This window comes from Eretmochelys imbricata, chromosome 17 (genome assembly GCF_965152235.1).
Source record: "Eretmochelys imbricata isolate rEreImb1 chromosome 17, rEreImb1.hap1, whole genome shotgun sequence".
NCBI lineage: Eukaryota > Metazoa > Chordata > Testudines > Cheloniidae > Eretmochelys > Eretmochelys imbricata.
This window is the reverse complement of record NC_135588.1, coordinates 155,772-176,220: the sequence shown is the minus strand read 5'-3', so window position 1 is coordinate 176,220 and position 20,449 is coordinate 155,772. Positions and strand designations below refer to the sequence as shown.

The 20,449-nt window shown below is 46.4% G+C and overlaps 1 protein-coding gene across 5 annotated transcripts in view; it reads left to right on the top strand.

Moving 5' to 3' along the window:
* The window catches only part of MYO1C (myosin IC), a 108,649-nt gene that overhangs the window by 85,142 nt on the left and 3,058 nt on the right, over positions 1–20,449 (top strand). For 4 of the 5 annotated variants that reach the window (XM_077836392.1, XM_077836389.1, XM_077836390.1 and 1 more), the window contains 6 exons: positions 9,977–10,070; positions 10,192–10,247; positions 11,242–11,377; positions 12,907–12,977; positions 13,788–13,885; positions 20,350–20,449. In XM_077836392.1, the coding sequence (XP_077692518.1) occupies positions 9,977–10,070; positions 10,192–10,247; positions 11,242–11,377; positions 12,907–12,977; positions 13,788–13,885; positions 20,350–20,449 (555 nt within the window). Of the gene's footprint in view, positions 1–9,976; positions 10,071–10,191; positions 10,248–11,207; positions 11,378–12,906; positions 12,978–13,787; positions 13,886–20,349 lie in introns of those variants that run through there. The other variant, XR_013348233.1, reaches the window with a different exon arrangement.

Sequence of the window (20,449 nt, the reverse complement as noted above, 5' to 3'; positions counted from 1 at the left end):
ACTAGCCAATGAGCAGTACAAACTGGGGGGTGGCGAGGAGTCCTAAGCCCCACCCCACTCACAGAGTTAGATACCTATTTCTGCTTAGTGATCAGTGATCCATGAACTGCCTGGAGTCAGGTGGCCTAAAGTCTCTTGTGGGAATGAGTTAGGCACCTGCTTTGCTTCACACAAAAGGGGGAAGTGGGGAGGAGTGGTGGTGCCCACTGTATAACTTTTAGCCCAGTGGCTAGCGGATTTGCTTGTGATATGGGAGACCCAGGCTCAAGTCCCTCCTTCCTGCCAGAGGGAAAGAAGGGATTTGAACAAGGGTCTCCAGGCTCTCAGGAGGGTGCTCTAACCACTGAACTATGGGATATTCTGCGGTGAAGCTTCTTCAACCTCTTCTCTTGAAGCTGTTTCACTGTTGTTAAGTGATGAACAAGTGATTGGAGCAGCAGAACTAGATCCTGGGTCGTTCCCCCCCGCCTGTTGGTGCATGCCCTAGTCACTGGACTACAGTCACTGGGACAAAGAAAGAGAGAATAGCTCTATTTACTAACCACTGGGCTAGATGTTATAAGGTGGGTACTGCTGCAGCCTCCTCTGCCACCGCCTCCTTCCCCGGCAGCCGGATTTTTGAATGGGACCTGATCTGGTAAGCAGTCTGTGAGCACACCTACAAGATTGGGCCTCACAAGTGACTTAGGGAGCCAAACGCTTATCTTTCCCCAGTTTATGAATCACTCTGGGGCTTAGGTGTCTGGGTTCTTAGAGGGAGGCAGCAGTGAGCATCCCAGAGGCAGAAACATAGGTACCTAGGGAACATTTACTCTGAAAAATTAGGTGCTGAGTGAGTTTAGGCACCTACACGGTTTGGTGGTAGTTTTGTGGATTGCATTGGAGCTAAAACTGGGATATAGGTGCCTAAACCTTGTATTTTGGAGCCCAATCTGGGTTTCAGATGCCTAAACACATTTGCAGATCTGGGCCTAGGAGTTTTTCCTCAATTATCATTTTATTATAGGTGAAGCAGGGGGTTGGGGATTGATAGAGGGGAAAGGAGATGAGGCATTGGAGAGTGGTTGGATGGGGGAGGCAGATAAGACCAGATGGAGGAGAAGGCAGGAGTCCCAAGCGGGTAGCTAGATGCAGCAGGGAAAGAGGGCATCTCGGGACAAAGAAGGGTCTACAACTACTGGAGAACACTCCCTTTCAGAACCTGCATTTGAGCCCAGTAGTCTTGGGTCTCTCTACAATCCTCAGCTGTCATCAGATGCCCAGTTGACAGTCAGTTTCACAACTGTCTCATCATCTTTTAGTGGCTAGTCCACCTAGAGGATAACAGCCTACTACTGCTACTAGTTAGTCCATCAGCTCAAGTGGTAGAGTTTTGTGCTATGGATCTAAAGGTCCCAAACCCTGCTGCTGATCAAGCTGGAGGTTAATATGGTTCCATGTAATTTCTGGTAGGGTTTTCAGTTTGCTTTTAAAAACAATTGGGAAATCAATTCTCAAAAACTACATTAAAAGAACATTAAGGTTGCAAAGTGAAGCATGCAAAATTTAGGAAATGTCAGAATTAAGGTTGCCCTTGTGCATGTATATTTTGAGATAGTCTTTCATTAGGAAGTATAGACTTTCATGGAAGAAGTTTGTTTTGAGGAGCAGTTTGAGGTATGGTAAATCAGGTCAATTAGGAACAGCCATATATAAACCAAACAAAGCATAGAAAATATTAAATATGTGCAATACAACTGAATTACCACTGCTGTTAGTACCTTACCATTTGCATTTCCTGACTTTGGACTTGTCTACATAAACATTTAGTTTCATTTCAAGTGCTGGTCCCTGTGTGTATTCCACTGTGGGATATGCATGTGCTCTACAAAGCTGAGATAGGATTCTTGCCAGCAGTATCCATTGCTCCACACCTTCACCATTGCTTTCTTCATGCTCTGCGTCAAGGGAATAAGGGGTGATGCCACCCAGCTGCCTCTCCAGTTCCTTCTTACCACCACATGATTTGAGTAAGAACCCTTGTGTCCAGAGCTGATCCTTGGTTTTCAATCTGTAAATACAGTGTTAAAAATGTGTTTTAGTGTTAGTTTACTTAATGTACATAGTTAATACCTTCCCCACCCCAGGGAGCCTCCCCTGCCTCCTCAGTATGGGATTTGGATTATGCCCAGGTTACAAGGCTTTAAAATCTGTCTCTTCTGCCCTCACTCCTCTTCAGTCAATCATAGAATCATAGAATATCAGGGTTGGAAGGGACCTCAGGAAGTCATCTAGTCCAACCCCCTGCTCAAAGCAGGACCAATCCCCAACTAAATCATCCCAGCCAGGGCTTTGTCAAGCCTGGCCTTACAAACATCTGAGGAAGGAGATTCCATCACCTCCCTAGGTAACCCACTCCAGTGCTTCACCACCCTCCTAGTGAAAAAGTTTTTCCTAATATCCAACCTAAACCTCCCCCACTGCAACTTGAGACCGTTAATCATAGAATATCAGGGTTGGAAGGGACCTCAGGAGGTCATCTAGTCCAAACCCCTGCTCAAAGAAGGACCAATCCCCAATTCCTCATTCTGTCATCTGCTACCATTGACAACAGTCTAGATCCATCCTCTTTGGAACCCCCTTTCAGGTAATTGAAAGCAGCTATCAAATCCCCCCTCATTCTTCTCTTCTGCAAATAAATAATCCCAGTTCCCTCAGCCTCTCCTCATAAGCCATGTGCTCCAGCCCCCTAATAATTTTTTGTTGCCCTTCGCTGGACCCTTCCCAGTTTTTCCACATCCTTCTTGTAATGTGGGGCCCAAAACTGGACACAGTACTCCAGATGAGGCCTCACCAATGCCGAATAGAGGGGAATGATCATGTCCCTCAATCTGCTGGCAGTGCTCCTACTTATACAGCCAAAAATGCCATTAGCCTTCTTGGCAACAAGCACGGTTTTGGAGCTGTGATCCTGCTCCGCTCCAGCTCCACTGGCCCAGAGCTGCTCCAGCTCCAGGCTCCGCTCCAAAGCCCTGGCAACAAGGGCACACTGTTGACTCATATCCAGCTTCTCGTCTATTGTAACCCCTAGGTCCTTTTCTGCAGAACTGCTACCTAGCCGCTTGGTCCCTAGTCTGTAGCAGTGCATGTGATTCTTCCATCATAAGTGCACGACTCTGCACGTGTCCTTGTTGAACCTCCTCAGATTCCTTTTGGCCCAATTCTCTAATTTGTCTAGGTCCCTCTGTATCCTATCCCTACCCTCCAGCGTATCTACCACTCCTCCCAGTTTAGTGTCATCTGCAAACTTGCTGAGGGTACAGTCCACGCCATACTCCATATAGTTAATGAAGATACTGAACAAAACCGGCCCCAGGACCAACCCTTGGGGCACTACACTTGATACCGGCTGCCAACTAGACATGGAGCCATTGATCACTATCTGTTGAGTCCGATGAGCTAGTCAACTTTCTATCCACATTACAGGCCATTCATCCAGTCTATACTTCTTTAACTTGCTGGCAAGAATACTGTGGGAGACCGTATCAAAAGCTTTGCTAAAGTCAAAGAGTAACATGTCCATGCTTTCCCCTCATCCACAGAGCCAGTTATCTCATCATATGACAAGTACCAACAGTGTCTTCACTGCCTAGGAGAATGCCACATCTCTACAAAGTGTAGTATTTGCCGCTCCTTATCCAACCAAACTCAGCAAGTGTGGGAACTCTGGTTTAAGAAAGGTTTCAGAGTAGTAGCCGTGTTAGTCTGTATTCGCAAAAAGAAAAGGAGTACTTGTGGCACCTTAGAGAGTAACAAATTTATTCAAGCATAAGCTTTCGTGAGCTACAGCTCACTTCATTGGTTTAAGAAACATATTATGGAGTGTGCAATGAGACACCCTGCCAGACATCCAGGAGCACGCATCCTAGCACCATGTTGTCTGACCAGGTCTTAAAAGACTTAGTCCCTGAGCCTCATGGCCCTGGCCAGAAGGCTAATAAAACCAAGGTTGCCTAGATACCAGCCTTGGTATTAACAATGGCACCAGCTCTGGTACCAACCACAAGTAAACACGGGGACCCGAAGCACTGGAACTATTCGTATTGGTTAATGACTATTTGGTGGAAGTCCAGTGCATCATCGGTACCATCTCAGTCCCACAATGAACCACTGATCACTAAAACCCTTCCCACACCAGTTCCAGAAATATGGAGAGACAAGACTCCATGTCCTTCAAGAAGGGTAGAGACATGTATCTCACCAGAGGATATTTTGGTCCTCCCAGACCTGCAGTTTCCCTTACTGATGGAACCAACCCTTACCAGGAAGATTCTGACTTAACAGACAAAGCAGACTATGGAAAGAGAAGTTCATCCCCTATCCCATCTGCCAGCCGTGGCATCCTGGTTCCGTCTGCACTGAGGGCATTGTCAGTAAAAATTGACTCAATTTTTTCCTCATTCAGGGAACCATATGGGCCTTCAAGAGTAGATCTCAAAAACTGAAAAAAGAAAATTGGGGTAAAGGATGATAAAAGCTGGCATCACCAGCAGACGAGAGGTGGGAGTCAATGGCTCAGTAATGCATAAGGATTGATAATTGAGGTGAGCTAGGGTGTCGAGGACCTTAAAGCTAAAGACCAGTAATAAACCAATTGTGACCTGGGGTGCCAGGGGAGGTTGCAAAACAGAGAGCAGATACTCCCAAGACTGGTGGGTAACACTGAAGTTAAACTCCCCAACCAGTCACAAACTGTGCTTCTGATCCCCAACACTGGTTATCAAGAAGCCAAAAAAAAAAAAATCACACAGCTCCATTGGTTGCGTTCCAGTTCTCTGGCTCCCAGTCAGCACCTAGGTCCAGTACAGTGAGAAGTTATTTTAAACTCTGCTCACATATACAAAAATGTTCTTCTGACCCCAAAGGGTCAGCTACATTACCAGGTCAGTATAGGTTTGGATCTTACCCAAAACACCACACTTCCAGCCAATCCTTCAGTGTCCAAAACTAAAGGTTTATTATAAAGAAAAAGGAAAGAACAAGAAAGATGTTAAATGGTAAAGCAGTTACATACATACAAAGACTTTAAAGTCCATGTATCAAGTTCCTAGCAGTATTGGTGAGTTTGCCAGCTTGAAAGTCCCCCTGGATCACATCGACAGCTTAGATGGGTCATTCAGTCCTTTGTTCAGAGCTTCAGTTTGTAGCAAAGTTCCTCCAGATGTAAGAAGCAGGATTGAAGACAAAATGGAGAAGATTCAGCTACCTTTTACAGTCTTTTGCCATGTGGTCTGTGCTTCCTTTGTTTCAAACACAAGCTGCCCAGCACATGGCTTCAAAGCCTTAGAGTTCTGTCCATAGGCATGCCCCTGCATGCCTTGCTGAGTTATAACATGTAACTGCCTTCTCTCAATAGGTCAGTTGTATAGCTAATGGTCCTTAATGGGCCATCAAGCAGGTTAGGCAGTGCTGATGCTAAACTTTCTGGGGGGGTGTCACCCAGAAGCATAGCACAAGTTTGGAATACAGACATATATACATATCTGCAAAAAGAAAAGGGAGGACTTGTGGCACCTTAGAGACTAACAAATTTATTTGAGCATAAGCTTTCGTGAGCTACAGCTCACTTCATCGGCTGTTGCATCCGATGAAGTGAGCTGTAGTTCACGAAAGCTTATGCTCAAATAAATTTGTTAATCTCTAAGGTGCCACAAGTCCTCCCTTTTCTTTTTGCGGATACAGACTAACACGGCTGCTACTCTGAAACCTGACATACATATCTATAACTCATAATACAAAGGTGATATAAACATACAAATGATTATCATATCTGACAAATTATAATATTTTTGCAGATCTCTTACATGGCATATCTGGAACAACTCATTGCAATTTTACAATATTAATATTCATAATATCCTCAAGTGTCCCCCAGCATCACGGGGAGGGAAACACAAGGGACCAGAGGATGAGGTGGGTGTAATATAGTCAAAACAATTAGCTAGGAAGATGATAGAAGCATTTTGAATGGATTTGAGAAAATGGATGAAGCTGTAGGGATAGAATAAGAGGAATGGCTCTTCTAAGTGTTTGTCTGTGTGTAATATAGGTAGCATTGTATCTTCTCTCACTCACACACACTCACACACTCTCTCACACACAGAGTCAGGAGTGATAATCCTACAAGAGACACAGAATAGCAAGGCTAGTCATTTTCCCTTTCCACAATACTCCTAAAGCTACGCAGATGAGCTGTGTGAGTGAGTAATATTCCAGTCCAGCAGCACTTCAGATTACGTGAAAAGATCTATGTAAATTCATATTGATATATTTGAGTCATTGAGAAGAATAAAACACCAATGAGATTCCGTTTGCTACATGCAATAGCGCTGCGAAAGCAGACAATGAGAAATATATTGAACATGCAAGACGTTGCTAGAATATCTCCTAAATATCTGTTCTATTTTAATTTAAATACAGTTGTTTTATATTTACATAACTATAGTTATGTACCTTACAAAGGCCCTTAAAACACTAAGCACACATAGTAAAACGCTACAGGTAGGCAAATGACTTTCCTAGAGGAGGAGACTGGGACTAAAATTGCCTGCTACAAATCTCTGAAAACATCTGAATAATGAATTGTGCAGGGAATGACTGGTTATTGTAGATGGGCTGTGCCAGTTTGCACAGGCAGTTATCCAGATCTTCAAAATACTGTTCTCAGTAGCTTGCTTAAAAAAATAAAAAAGAAGGCATCTTTGTCTTGGAGACTTATAGATAGGGCCCGGCCAAATTCATGGCCATGAAAAACGCGTCATAGACGATGAAATCTGGTCTTTTGTGGGCCTTTACCCTATACTATACAGATTTCACAGGGCAAACCAGTGTTTCTCAAACTGGGGTCCTGACCCAAAAGGGAGTTGCGGGGCAGGGAAGGTGTCACAAGGTTATTTTGGGGGGTGGGGGGTGTTGCGGTATTGCCACCCTTACTTTTGCGCTGCCTTCAGAGCTGGGCGGCTGGAGAGCGGCGGCTGCTGGCCTGGAGCCCAGCTCTGAAGGCAGCGCCCCCGCCAGCAGCAGTGCAGAAGTAAGGGTGGCAAAACCATCCCACACCAGGCCACCCTTCCTTCTGCGCTGCTGCTGGCGGGGCGCAGCCTTCAGAGCCGGGCTCCCGGCCAGCCGCCGCCGCTCTCCGGCCGCCCAGCTCTGAAGGCAGCGCCCCCGCCAGCAGCAGCGCAGAAGGAAGGGTGGTAGTACCACAACATCTCCCCCCCCCCCCCCCCCCCCCCGCCTGCCCCGCCAATAGCCTTGTGACCCCTCTCAGTTACTTTTTGGGTCAGGACCCCTACAATTACAATACTGTGAAATTTCATATTTAAATAGCTGAAATCATTAAATTTATGACCGCGAAATTGACTAAAATGGACCGTGAATGTGGTAGGGCTCTACTATAGATGTGCTTTTGAACTATGAGAGTTGGGCAACATGGTTTATCTACAATGTTTTTTATAGTTAGTTCTTTAAATAATTTGCATCAAAAATGCTGCATCAGGAAAATTTAGGTTATTGACAATGCTGTTGCCTGCATTAAATTATTGCCACATCATTTAAAAGTCTCTGCATGGCTGTTTGGTTCCTTGTTCTATGCTAGACCTCCCACTTGGGCCTTGGCAAGCTGAACTGAATGCTGTTTTTTGCCAACTAGTTAGCAATGGCTATCCCTCAGGACTGACACTTTCATCTTTTTCATCTATAAAGTATTTAGCATACTTTAGGTATACACACACTGCAATAAAAAACATGTACTGCTGAGTCTCAGAGCCTGGGCCAGTTGATTTGGGCTTGGAAGGTTTGGGCTGCAAGGCTAAAAATGGCTCCATGTCTAGTTGGCAGCCGGTGTCAAGTGGAGTGCCCCAGGGGTCGGTCCTGGGGCCGGTTTTGTTCAATATCTTCATAAATGATCTGGAGGATGGTGTGGATTGCACTCTCAGCAAATTCACGGACGATACTAAACTGGGAGGAGTGGTAGATACGCTGGAGGGGAGGGATAGGATACAGAAGGACCTAGACAAATGGGAGGATTGGGCCAAAAGAAATCTGATGAGGTTCAATAAGGATAAGTGCAGGGTCCTGCACTTAGGACGGAAGAATCCAATGCACCGCTACAGACTAGGGACCGAATGGCTAGGCAGCAGTTCTGCGGAAAAGGACCTAGGGGTGACAGTGGACGAGAAGCTGGATATGAGTCAGCAGTGTGCCCTTGTTGCCAAGAAGGCCAATGGCATTTTGGGATGTATAAGTAGGGGCATAGCGAGCAGATCGAGGGACGTGATCGTCCCCCTCTATTCGACATTGGTGAGGCCTCATCTGGAGTACTGTGTCCAGTTTTGGGCCCCACACTACAAGAAGGATGTGGATAAATTGGAGAGAGTCCAGCGAAGGGCAACAAAAATGATTAGGGGTCTAGAACACATGACTTATGAGGAGAGGCTGAGGGAGCTGGGATTGTTTAGCCTGCAGAAGAGAAGAATGAGGGGGGATTTGATAGCTGCTTTCAACTACCTGAAAGGGGGTTCCAAAGAGGATGGCTCTAGACTGTTCTCAATGGTAGCAGATGACAGAACGAGGAGTAATGGTCTCAAGTTGCAGTGGGGGAGATTTAGATTGGATATTAGGAAAAACTTTTTCACTAAGAGGGTGGTGAAACACTGGAATGCGTTGCCTAGGGAGGTGGTGGAATCTCCTTCCTTGGAAGTTTTTAAGGTCAGGCTTGACAAAGCCCTGGCTGGGATGATTTAACTGGGAATTGGTCCTGCTTCGAGCAGGGGGTTGGACTAGATGACCTTCAGGGGTCCCTTCCAACCCTGATATTCTATGATTCTAATTGCAGTGTCGACATTCAGGCTTGGGCCTGAGCCTGAGCTCAGAGACCCTTCCCCCTCACAGGGTTTCCGAGCCCAGGCTCCAACCCCAGCCCGAATGGCTATGGTGCAACTTTTAGCTCTGCAGTCTGAGCCCCACTTGCCCGAGTCAGCTAACCTGGGCCAGCCATGGCCACGCTGCGAATTTTTATTGCAGTGTACACATACCTGTTGGGTGCTATACAAATAATACAGTTTATAATGTTCTGTTTGTCCTTACATGGCAAAAGCTGTTCATTTGCAAGGTCATACATCTAAGAACTAAAAATGTGGGTCATGTTTATATGACTGGGGACTGTGCCTCTGAAAGAGACTCAGGTGTCATGGTGCATAACCGCCTGAACATAAGCTTACATGTGGTGTGGTGGGTAAGAGAAGAAATGCTATCCTTAGAGGTATAAGCAGGGGAATATTGAGCAGAAGTAGGGTGTTACAGTTATCACTGTATACAGCATTAACGAGATCATTACTGGAATACTCTGCTCAGTTCTGGTGTCCATGCTTCAAAAAGGATGAGAACAAAGGGTTTCATAAAAAGAGCACAAATTACTCAAACTGTTTAACTTAACAAAGAGCAGGTTAAGAAGTGGCTTGATCAGCATCTATAAGTACCGTACCTGCATGGGGAAAAATTGCCAATACCAGAGGATTTTTTAATCTAACAGACAAAGGCATAAAAGATTCAATGGCTATAAACTGAAGCCAAATAATTTCTGACTAGATATAAGGCACGTATTTTTAACATTGAGATTAATTAACGGTTGGAACAATTTACTTAGGGATATGGTATTCTACTTCTCTTGAAGGCTTTTTATCAAGAGTGGATGTCTTTCTAAAAGATATGCTGCATCATCACCAGAAGTTATGGGCTTACTACAAGCAGTACTTGTTGCAATTGTATGGCCTGTATTATGCAGGAGGTCAGACTACATGATCATCAGAGCCCCTTTTGGCATTAAAATCTAAGACTCTCTCATTTACGGTGCTTCTGGAGATAGCTATATTTAAAGATAATTTTACTCTGTTATACAGATCCAGAAAACTTCTGGGTTTTGTTTTTTTTCTCGTTGCAGTTAGATCAGAAAGTGGTTGCAAGTGAGATGTTTAAGGGTAAAAAAGACAATTATCCTCAGAGTGTTCCCAGACTCTTCATCAACACTCGACTTGGTGAGTAGCACTCAGAAACCTGAACAGGGAATACTTGTACTTTTTTTCTCACTCTCTTTTCTCGTCATTTCTCTTCCTGCCATAGTGTTACTCCTGACCTTCTCTTTGGTTTCTCTTCTAGGCACCGAAGAGATAAATCCTAAAGTCCTTCAGGTTTTAGGAAATGAAACGATCAAGGTGAGACTGTGTGTCCTGTGGTTACTGTGAAGCTTCTGCAATGATTCAGTAGAAGTGAACTCTTTACCAAGTGTCTGGATTTCCTGACATGATGTATGAAGAATTCTACATTAGATTAGGTGGTATCTGTGATGATAACTCTGCGCTGAGGTGTTAATGTTCCAATTGCAAAAATTGTAGTTTTGAGGTGTGTGTAAATTTGGATTATGGTGTAGAATTTGGAATTGAAAAGGGTGTTTTCCTGCTGGTGGGGATGATACACAGAGATCTTTAGGTGAAAGGAGCTAGAATAGGCCAAAATGCATTATAGACATGAGTTAAATTTGGCCTTTCAACTCCACTGTGAACGGGCTGGTATTATCTTCTAGTTGGTGGAGAAATTTAGGTATGGTTTAGGACCATCTTAAATCACATAGGCAGCCCTGAAAATATAAGGCAGAATGCTTGTCTGCCACCCCCATAAACTGTATGCAGTGTTGTTATAGCCGTGATGGTCCCATGATATTAGAGAGGCAAGGTGGGTGAGGTAATATCTTTTATTGGACCAACTTCTGTTAGTGAGAGACAGAAATGCTTTTGAGCTCATACAGAGGTCATCGTCTTCCGGTCTCGGATCTGATATCTTCCATTGTTATATATAATCCCAAGCCTGAAGAAGAGCTCTAAGCTCAAAAACTTGACTCTCACCAACAGAAGTTGGTCCAATAAGAGTCAAGTTTTTGAGCTTAGAGCTCTTCTTCAGGCTTGGGATTATATATAACAATGGAAGATATCAGATCCGAGACCGGAAGACGACGACCTCTGTATGAGCTCAAAAGTATTTCTGTCTCTCACTAACAGAAGTTGGTCCAATAAAAGATATTACCACACCCCCCACCCCCTTTGTCTCTCTGACTCCCATAAACTGACCACTAGTCAGTGCTTTCTACATTGGATGACAAGAAGTTGTCAATTAAACAGGTTTTGCTTTTGGAAATCATAACACTTGTTTCAGTACGCAGTTCCCGTGGTCAAATATGACCGGAAAGGATACAAGGCAAGAGTGCGGCAGCTACTTCTCACCCAGAATGCCATCTTCATAGTTGAAGAAGCCAAAATCAAACAACGAATTGACTATGCCAATCTGACAGGTAAGGCAACTGCAGGACACGTGATTTTTGCTCACTTAATGATTAAAGGTGGGCGTGAAGACTCCAGATGTTTGAGTGATCTGTACATAAGAAGGCAGAGTGTTAGATATAGAATAGCCTTTTCACTTTGATATCCTGAAATTGGGATTTAAGCTCCTACTAGTGCGCATTGTAAATATTCTTTGTACAAGTGCGATTTTTGGGATGATTCCACAGTTCATCAACTACATACACTTGCTACAAGGGAGTTTCACAGTCTCCAAACACCAGCCAGAACAGTGTTAGTCCATCAGCTTTTTGGGACATTGTTTAGTTTTTCAGGCCTCAGGCGTTTAAAGATTATTGTTGGCATTTGTGTAAAAGTTTATTGGTTTGGATATGCTAGAAAAATGCTAACAAAGTCAAATGCTATTCAGAAATAATTTTACCCAGTTCAGCTCTTGGCTAATGTACTGTGATCACTACTTGGCTTTACCTTGCCTGTGAAATCTCTTCAGACCTACTTACTCCCACCCCCTCTTAGTTCCAAAACTTCCTACAGTCCCAGACACTGCAGTCTGCAGCATTATTGCAAGTCCCCTTTCCTTCTTTCTCACCTAGTTGAGTAATTCACTACTGCATTGCTCCAGTCCTGACCTAACAGTCTTGTATTGCAGACATAGTTGCCAACATTTTTAAAAAAGTTTTCAAGGGCAACACTAATTCAGGGGTTTGGGTCCCACAAGCCCCTATCATTGCAGGGCTGACCATGTGTTTATTTCAGTGAAAATTAGGTTATTTTAATTTGAATGTCCTAATCTCGGGCTGCAAAATGTTTGCATTTTAGATTTTAATCTGAAACACTTCTAACCCCCAGTATATATTAAAACCAAAAACACCCAAACCCTTTCAAAACAAAATGATATACCGCACACAGTTCTGGACAAGGAAGAGAATGAACCATACATGACAGACGTTAATGCACAACTGGAAGGTGCTCAGATACTATGGTGATAAAAACAGTATAAAAACCTACGTACAATAGAATTTCTGCATACTTCAAATTACCTGGGTGGGCCCATTAGGGTGTGTTTGGGGGAAGACTGTAGGTTCAGTCTCCCCTTCATCTCCATTTACATTTTAAGGAGAAGATGGCAGGTCTGCTCTCTTGTAACGTACTCAGGGGCATTTGTCCTCATATGGTCCTCAGTGAAGTCCTCATTCTCAGGGATAACTTAGGCATTTCCTGACTGTTGTTTTATATTCTCAAACTTAGCAATGCCATTAATATATGTTTATATTTAATATAAGTTTACATTTTGGTTTCTGAGCGATTTATTGGGAGATAGGGACAGAACAATAAGGGGCTGTTTCATTATCTTCCAATTGGAGCACCATACAACTTATTTGTCACACTCATGGAAAATTTCTAAAATGCTTGGAAAATTGATGGAGTTCTTTGTACTCAGTTCAGGCTTCACAAGGATCTAGTATGCAGACTGTCTAGGCGTCACAATATATTGGAGTCAAGTGGTGTTTCTGTTTTGCAGGAATCTCAGTCAGCAGCTTGAGTGACAGTTTGTTTGTGCTCCATGTGCGCTGTGAGGATAACAAACAGAAGGTAGGGGAACCTCATCTGTGTCATTCACTGTCTCATTATCCGTAAGTGTTGAACGTCCCAACCTGTATGAAACAGCTGCAGGTCCTGAGTTTTGAGGAGAAGGAGAGAGGGAGTATTCAGAAGAGAGAAGATATAAATAGATGGAATGCAGGATGGTACCTAAATCTAACTTACTCTTGATTTGTCACCTCTTTCTAATTGGGTTGGGGTTTTTTTTCTTGTTTTTTGTCATTGTCCTGTACTACAGAGATGGGTTCCCGCATAGGCGCCGACTTCCCCTCTGCCCCGTGGGTGCCACACCCCTGCATCACCCTCACCCTACCCGAATTCCACCCCCTTCCCCGAAGTCCCGTCCCCGCCCCGCCCTGCCTCCTCCCCCTCTCTTCTGGAAAGTCCTAAGCGCTGCCAAACAGCTGTTAGGCGGGGGGGCGGTACTGGAAGGGGGAGGAGCGGGGACACAGGACACTTGGGGTGGGGTGGGGGGGAACTTGGCTGTCAGTGGGTGCAGAGCACCCACTAATGCAGCACCCACAGAGTCAGCGCCTATGGGTTCTTGATGGATGTTCCAGCAGTTTGGATTGATTCTGTATCTTGGCTTATTACTGACAGCCTCAGAAGTGTTTGAGTCCATAGTGTGTATCGGGAGATTTACATTATGATATATATGTGTCGTGGATTTCTCCAGCAAGTCAAGCTCATACAAATACAGACTATCCTGCAGGTCCATGGGGGTAATTCTAGGTTCTTATACACTGAAATAAAATCTGTTATGAATTAGTGATTACGAAGATCTTTTATGGCTTTTTTCAGGGAGATGTTGTACTACAAAGTGATCATGTCATTGAGACACTAACCAAAACTGCCATGAGTGCTGACAAAATCAATAATGTCAATATCAGTCAAGGCAGGTGAGTTAAGAAAGAAGTTCCTTTTTTGTTCTAAATAGGGTACTCTGTTCAAGCCTTGTTGGAAAGTGAAAAGAGTGTTACAGTTAATCTAAACAAATGATTGACTTCAAAACCTACTTAACTGCATGTTACTAATTACGTTCTCACAGAAGTAGCAGATCACTTGTCACTGCTGCATGATGAGACTGTATCTGTACTGACTACCATGCTAGCCATGACATCATTACTTTTCTGTCACTGACAGAGTGATGCGTCACTGTGGCAACACGGAGCCTGTAACAATGAGTACAGTAGTTCTTCGCGTGCTTACTCAGGTCCATTCCATGTCAGGTGTGTGTGCTCACCACATGCACTGGTGCTGGAAATTTTCCCCCAGTGGAATCCACAGGACCAGCTCCAGCGCCCTCTGGAGTTTTGCGTGTATCACCAGTATAAGGAACACTGCCAGTTTCCCTTGTCCCCCTCCCTGCCCTTTCAATTCCTTCTTACTGCCAGTGACAGTGCTGGAACATCCTCCTGCTTTGGCAAGGAACTTAGCTTAGGGACAGGGCTTGCCCCATGTCCCTGGACTTCAAACCGCTTGAGCGGTGCAAGAAGCCCATGCCAATCAACGATCCCCACCAGAGCTGCTTGAAGTGCCTGGGGGAGACCAACGTGCATGACAAGTATGGAATCTGAAAAGGATTCAAGCCACACACTAAGAAGGAGCGAGACATAAGGCTGAGAGTGCTGGTGCTGCCAACACCTTGGGATGACAGTCCTCTCTAGAGGAAAGCCTGCACCAGGGGCACTGCAGCAATCCCCATAGTCGCGGCATTGCTCCCCTGCACCGCAACGTTCAGCATCACGCCAGCGGTCTCTGGAGCTGTGCTGCCAGTCTTCGGAGACCCACCCAAGTCCTCAGCACCGATCTCTGGAGTTTTGGCACTGGTCCCCAGACTCGTGGCAACGATCACCAGACACTCAGTGTCAGCCTCCTGAGGCACACTATCAGTCCCCAGAAACCCGGCACCAGTCCCTGAAGCCACAGTGCCGGTTCCCGCAGTCCCACTCTGTCACCGGAGCCCCAGCACCGATCCCCAAGCTTGAGGCGTTCATCGCCAGAATACCATTGCCAATTTCCCCCGAGCACCATCACCAGACACGTGGCACCCTGATATGGAGCTGCGATACCACTCCCCAGTTGCAAAGCACTGGATCATCTGGTATGTTGGGGAAACAGAAGCGGTGGCACCGACCTGATCACCAAGGGAAGACCCTTCCTCCTCAGGCTCTGAGCATGAGGAAGTCACAGGGGCCAGGCGCACTCTGCAGTGCCAGTGGGTTTTCCCCCAGGGCTGCCAACAAGCACATGGCCCCAGAGCCAGTGGCCTGCACCCTGGCAGTTTTGGAACCCATGGGGCAGTCTCCCACCGTTGCAGAGTCCCAGGTACAGCGCTCGGTGTCTGCGGCATCGGAAAGATGGTTGGCAACGGTCTCCTGACTGCCTCAGACAAGGGGTCACTTCAGGGTACTCAGGAGCCTCCACCAGCTTTGGATGAGGCTGCCCCAGCCGGGGAAGTGGAGTCGGTCCCTTCCCTGCTTCTAGCCTCATCTTCCTCACCCGATTAGGCAGTGATGGGACCATCACACGCGGTGCCAAGAACTACTTAAGCATGTGGCCACTGCACTTGGACTGGAAGCAGAGGAGTATTGGAACCAGCTGACACCATATTTGACATCTTGGCCGTAGTGGCCCTATTGAGGGACAGACACCCTGCCTGTCTATGAGGGTGTCATAAAACTGGTCAAGGTCTTATGGCAGACCCTAGCCTCTCTGTCCCCTCTTGCAAAGCATGCAGAGAGAAAATACTATGTCCCTGCTAAGGGCTTTGAGTATCTTTATTTCCACCCCTCCCCGAGTTCTTTGGTTGTATCTGCTGCCAATGAGCAAGATAGGAAGGGTCAAACCAGTTCAACCCCCAAAAATAAAGACACAAAGAGGCTCAATCTTTTCCGCAGAGAAGTTTATTCAACTGCCAGCCTCCAGTTGCGTGTCGTAAACCACCAAGCCCAGCACAGGAGGTATGATTTCAATGTGTGGCAATCCATGGCGAAGTTTGCGGACTCACTGCCACAGGAATCCAGGCAGGAGTTTCTGGCCATACATAAAAAGGATAAGACTGAGGTGAGGGCTTCCCTCCAGTAGGCCTCTGACGCAGCCAACTCCGCAGGCAGAACAATGGTGTTGGCCATTTCAACAAGATGGGTATCCTGGCTGCAGTCCTCAGGCCTTTCCATGGAGGTCCAGCAGTCCATTCAGGATCTCCCTTTTTTATGGATTGAATGTGTTTCCTAAACAGATGGTTGCATGGTCTGAAAGACCTTAGGGTTACATTACACTCCCTGGGCCTTTATACTCCTGTGTCTGCAAGGAAGCGATTTAAACCCCAGCAGCCTCAGAGATTTGTAGGCCAGACCAGATCAGAGCCCTACTGAAAGAAGCACTGGCCACATTCACCCAGTCGGGCTCTACCCAGTACACACCTGGAAATAAGCAGACACTTTGAGGTCGCCCCCAAGGGCGACCTCCCAGTCTACAACCAGGATCCAAGCACCCTTTTATTTTCAAATGGTCTCTTTCCCTACCTCCCTGCTTGGGCCACTATAACATTGGATCAGTGAGTGAGTGCTCAGCACCATAACAGTGAGATACACCCTCCAATTTTTTTCCATCCCTTCTTCTCCCCACCCTTCCCTGTCCCTCTTCAGGGACCCTTCTCACGAGTTACTGCTCGCCCAGGAGGTGCATGCCCTGTTGTGGGTGGGGGGCCATATAGGAAGTTTTCAAAAGAACTGAGAGGGAAAGGGTTTTACTCCTGCTGCTTTCTGATACTGAAGGCCAAAGGGGGTCTACAACCAATCTTGGCCCTGCAAGGCCTCAACAAATATCTCAAAAGTTGAAGTTCCACATGGTCTCTTTGGCCTCCATCATCCTCTCCCTGGATCCTGGAGACATGTACGTCTCAACTTAAAGAATGTGAACTTCCATATTTCTATTTTCCATTTGAACAGAAGGCTCCTATGATTCGTCGTCGGGCAGACTCACTGCCAATTTACAGTGCTCCCATTCGGCCTAGCAACAGCCCCAAGAGTGTTTACAAAATGTATGGCAGTGGTCACAGCCTACCTCAGACATCAGGGTGTTCAAATTTACCCATACCTTGACAATTGGCTCATCAAGGGTCACTTGAGAGTACAGGTCTGTAGTCCAAGCCACGTGCCAAGTGCTGGGCCTGTTGATGAATGAACAAAAATCAACACTGGTGCCAGTGCAAAGGATAAGAGTTTATAGAAGTCCTCGACTCTACTCGCACCAGAGCCTTCTTACTGGAAGCCAGATTCTTGTGCAATGTTGGATCTGATTGTCTAAGTCACAACCCATCCACTCAGCAAGCCCAGGTATGCCTCGGACTGCTAGGGCACATGGCAGTATGCACCTATGTGGTTCAGCACGCAAGACTGCAATCTCAGACCACTGCAGATGTGGCTGACGTCCATCTACTCCCCAGTCAGGCATCACTTGGACAAGTTCCTCACAATTCCACCACAAATACTTACCTCCTTTGCATGGTGGTTGAACCCACACAATGTAACCAGAGGAGTTCCGTTTGCAACCCCATGGTCCCTGGTGTCAGATGCCTTGGGGTTGGGAGCCCATCTTGGTCCCTCAGGACTCGAGGCTTATGGTGCCAACAGGAGCTGTTGTTAAATATAAAGGTCAGAGAGCTCAGGGCCATCCATCTGGATTGTGAAATATTCCTTCCCCAGCTCTCAGGCAAGGTAGTGCAAGCGTTGTCAGCAAACATGGGGGAGCGTGGTCATCGGCCCTCTGCCCAGAAGCCCTTAGCCTGTGAGACTTCTGTATCCAACACACTATCCATCTGGAAGCCTTGCTTCCCCGGGGTCCGGAACACCCTGGCAGATCGCCTTAGCAGGTCCTTCTTCTCTCACCGTAAGTGGTCCCTCCACCTAGAGGTCATCAGGACCATCTTCCAGAGGTGCGGAACTCCTCAAATGGACCCATTGACTACCAGGCAAAACAGAAAATGCTACCAGTTAAGTTCCCTGCCAGGTCTCGACAGCGGTTCACTATCCAATGTCTTTCTTCTATCATGGGCAGGCAACCTGATGTATACCTTCCCACCAATCCCACTCATCAACAAGGTCCTCCTGAAGATAAAGACAGACTAACCGTGAGTCATTATGATAGCCCGAGCATGGTTTTGCCAGCATTGGTTTGGCATGCTCATGGATTTAGCGGCGGCAGCCCTTTGGACATTTGCCAACCACCCAGATCTGCTCTCGTGGGACCCGAACCTTGCGTCCCTACTAAACCTGACAGCATGGATGCTGTATGGCTAAGCCTCGAGGAACAGGCCTGCTCCGTGCAGGCCCAGAAGGTTTCTCTTACAAAACAGAAAACCCTCCACCAGAGCAACTTGGCTAAGTAGAAACAATTCACCTGCTGGGCATCTGAATGGAACTTTTCTTCAGCTCAAGTCTTTTTTTACAATCCATTCTGGAATACCTGCTCCATTTAACGCACCCAGGTCTGACACTCATCAGTCAAGGTGCACCTGGCAGGCATATCGGCTTTCCACTCTCACATCCAAGGTAGATCAGTCTTCTTACAAGCAATGATGATGGACCTGCAGAAAGTGTCTTTCAAGGCGTTTAAAGAATCTCTTAAATGCCTTGAAAGACTCTTTCCGCAGGTCCATGATCCGGTTCCCTAACGGGATCTCAACCTGGTCCTTGCCAAGCTCACTGGTCCTCCCTTAGAGGCCCTTGCCTCCTGCTCTCTTACATCTTTTGTGGAAGGTCGCCCTCCTTGTAGCCATCACTTTGGTGAGACGAATCTCCAAGATTAAGGCCCTGACCTCAGAATCCCTCTGTTACGGTGTTCTACAAGGACAAAGTCCAACTGTGCCCCAACCCAGCCTTCATGCCAAAGGTGGTATCGCAGTTCCATGTCAGTCAGGGTATCTTCCTGCCAGTGTTCTTCCCAAAACCATAAAATTCCAACAAGGAGATGCGTTTGCATATTCTGAACATCAGATATGCCCTGGCCAACTTTGAGCCAACCAAGCCCTTCTGCAGGTCTACTCAACTTTTCATTGTGGTGGCTGACAGGATGAAGGGTCTCCCAGTGTCATCTCAGAGAATTTTCTCCTAGATCACCACCTGCTTGTGGATTGAGCTACCACTGGAGGGACTCAAGAACCTGAGGAGAGAGCACGACCAGTCTGTCTATATGGTCCCGGTTCGGTCTGCACACAGGGAGGGTGGGTGGGACGGAAGGAGGGAACAGAATTGGAGAGAATATCCCAATTCTACCATGCTCAGGACCCAGTGGTCTGAAGTTACTTGAGCCCAGGCATGGTAGAAATGGTATAGATGGTTCACAAAGGGAGGAACAGGATCCGGGCATTGAACTGGTGCTCCATCCTCGGGCGCACCTTCAAAAGTTTGGCTTTGAGCTCGAAGGCTGCTTAGCTGAGCCCTAGCCCTGGCCGAAGGAGGACTGAGATTGGTGCCTCCTGTTACTCCTGCCCTGCATCCTAGCAGAGGTCCCCAGTCAGGACATCTTTTTGTCGCACTATGCCATCACGCAGCAGGCTAGAGATGATGTTGTGTTTGGTAGAGCAGTGCTTCAGTCTACAACTCTGTGAACTCTGGCCCCTCCTCCTGGGGACTGCTTGGAATCACCTACTTGGAATTGACATGAGCAATCACGCAAAGAAGAAAAAACGGTTATCTACCCTTGTTCTTCGAGATGTGTTGCTCATGTCCATTCCAAGACCCACCCGCTTCCCCTCTGTCGGCGTAATCCAGCAAGAAGGAAATGAAGAGGCGGCGGGTCAGCAGGGCCAGAGCTCCACAGCCGACCCGATGAGTATTGCTAGGGAAAAACTTTATGACGATTGTGCATGCGGCATGCACGTACCTACTTGGAATGGATATAAGCAACACATCTCGAAGAACAACACTTAAAGAAAAACCTGTTTTTTCTTTGAGATGTGTTGGGTCATGGAATGGACATGAGCATTCTCCTTCCCCTGTGTCGGAGTTCTGGCAAGAAGGAAATGAGGGGAGGGGCACAACGGTGTCCCTTATACCAGCGCATACATGGGCGATTCCGGATACCACTGGGGGAAAAGCTTTAGGCACCAGTGCATGTGGGGCGCATATACACCTGACATGGAATGGACACAAGGAACACATCAACAGTTGAGAGAGGCACGTAACCATTTTTGGAAGTATTTGCATTGTCCTGTAGCATTAAGCAAGTGTTGCTGTTCTCAGAGACAGACAAACATTTCCTGTAAAATAGCCACAATTATACTGATCATGAACAAGTTGGGAGTTAGCTAAGATACCACTTACAAACCATGTGAGGACTCTTCCTTTGTTTCTTTCAGCATAAAATTTACAATTGGGCAAGGCAAAGAAGGAATAATTGACTTTACTTCAGGATCTGAACTGCTCATAGCCAAAGCCAAAAATGGCCACCTTGCTGTG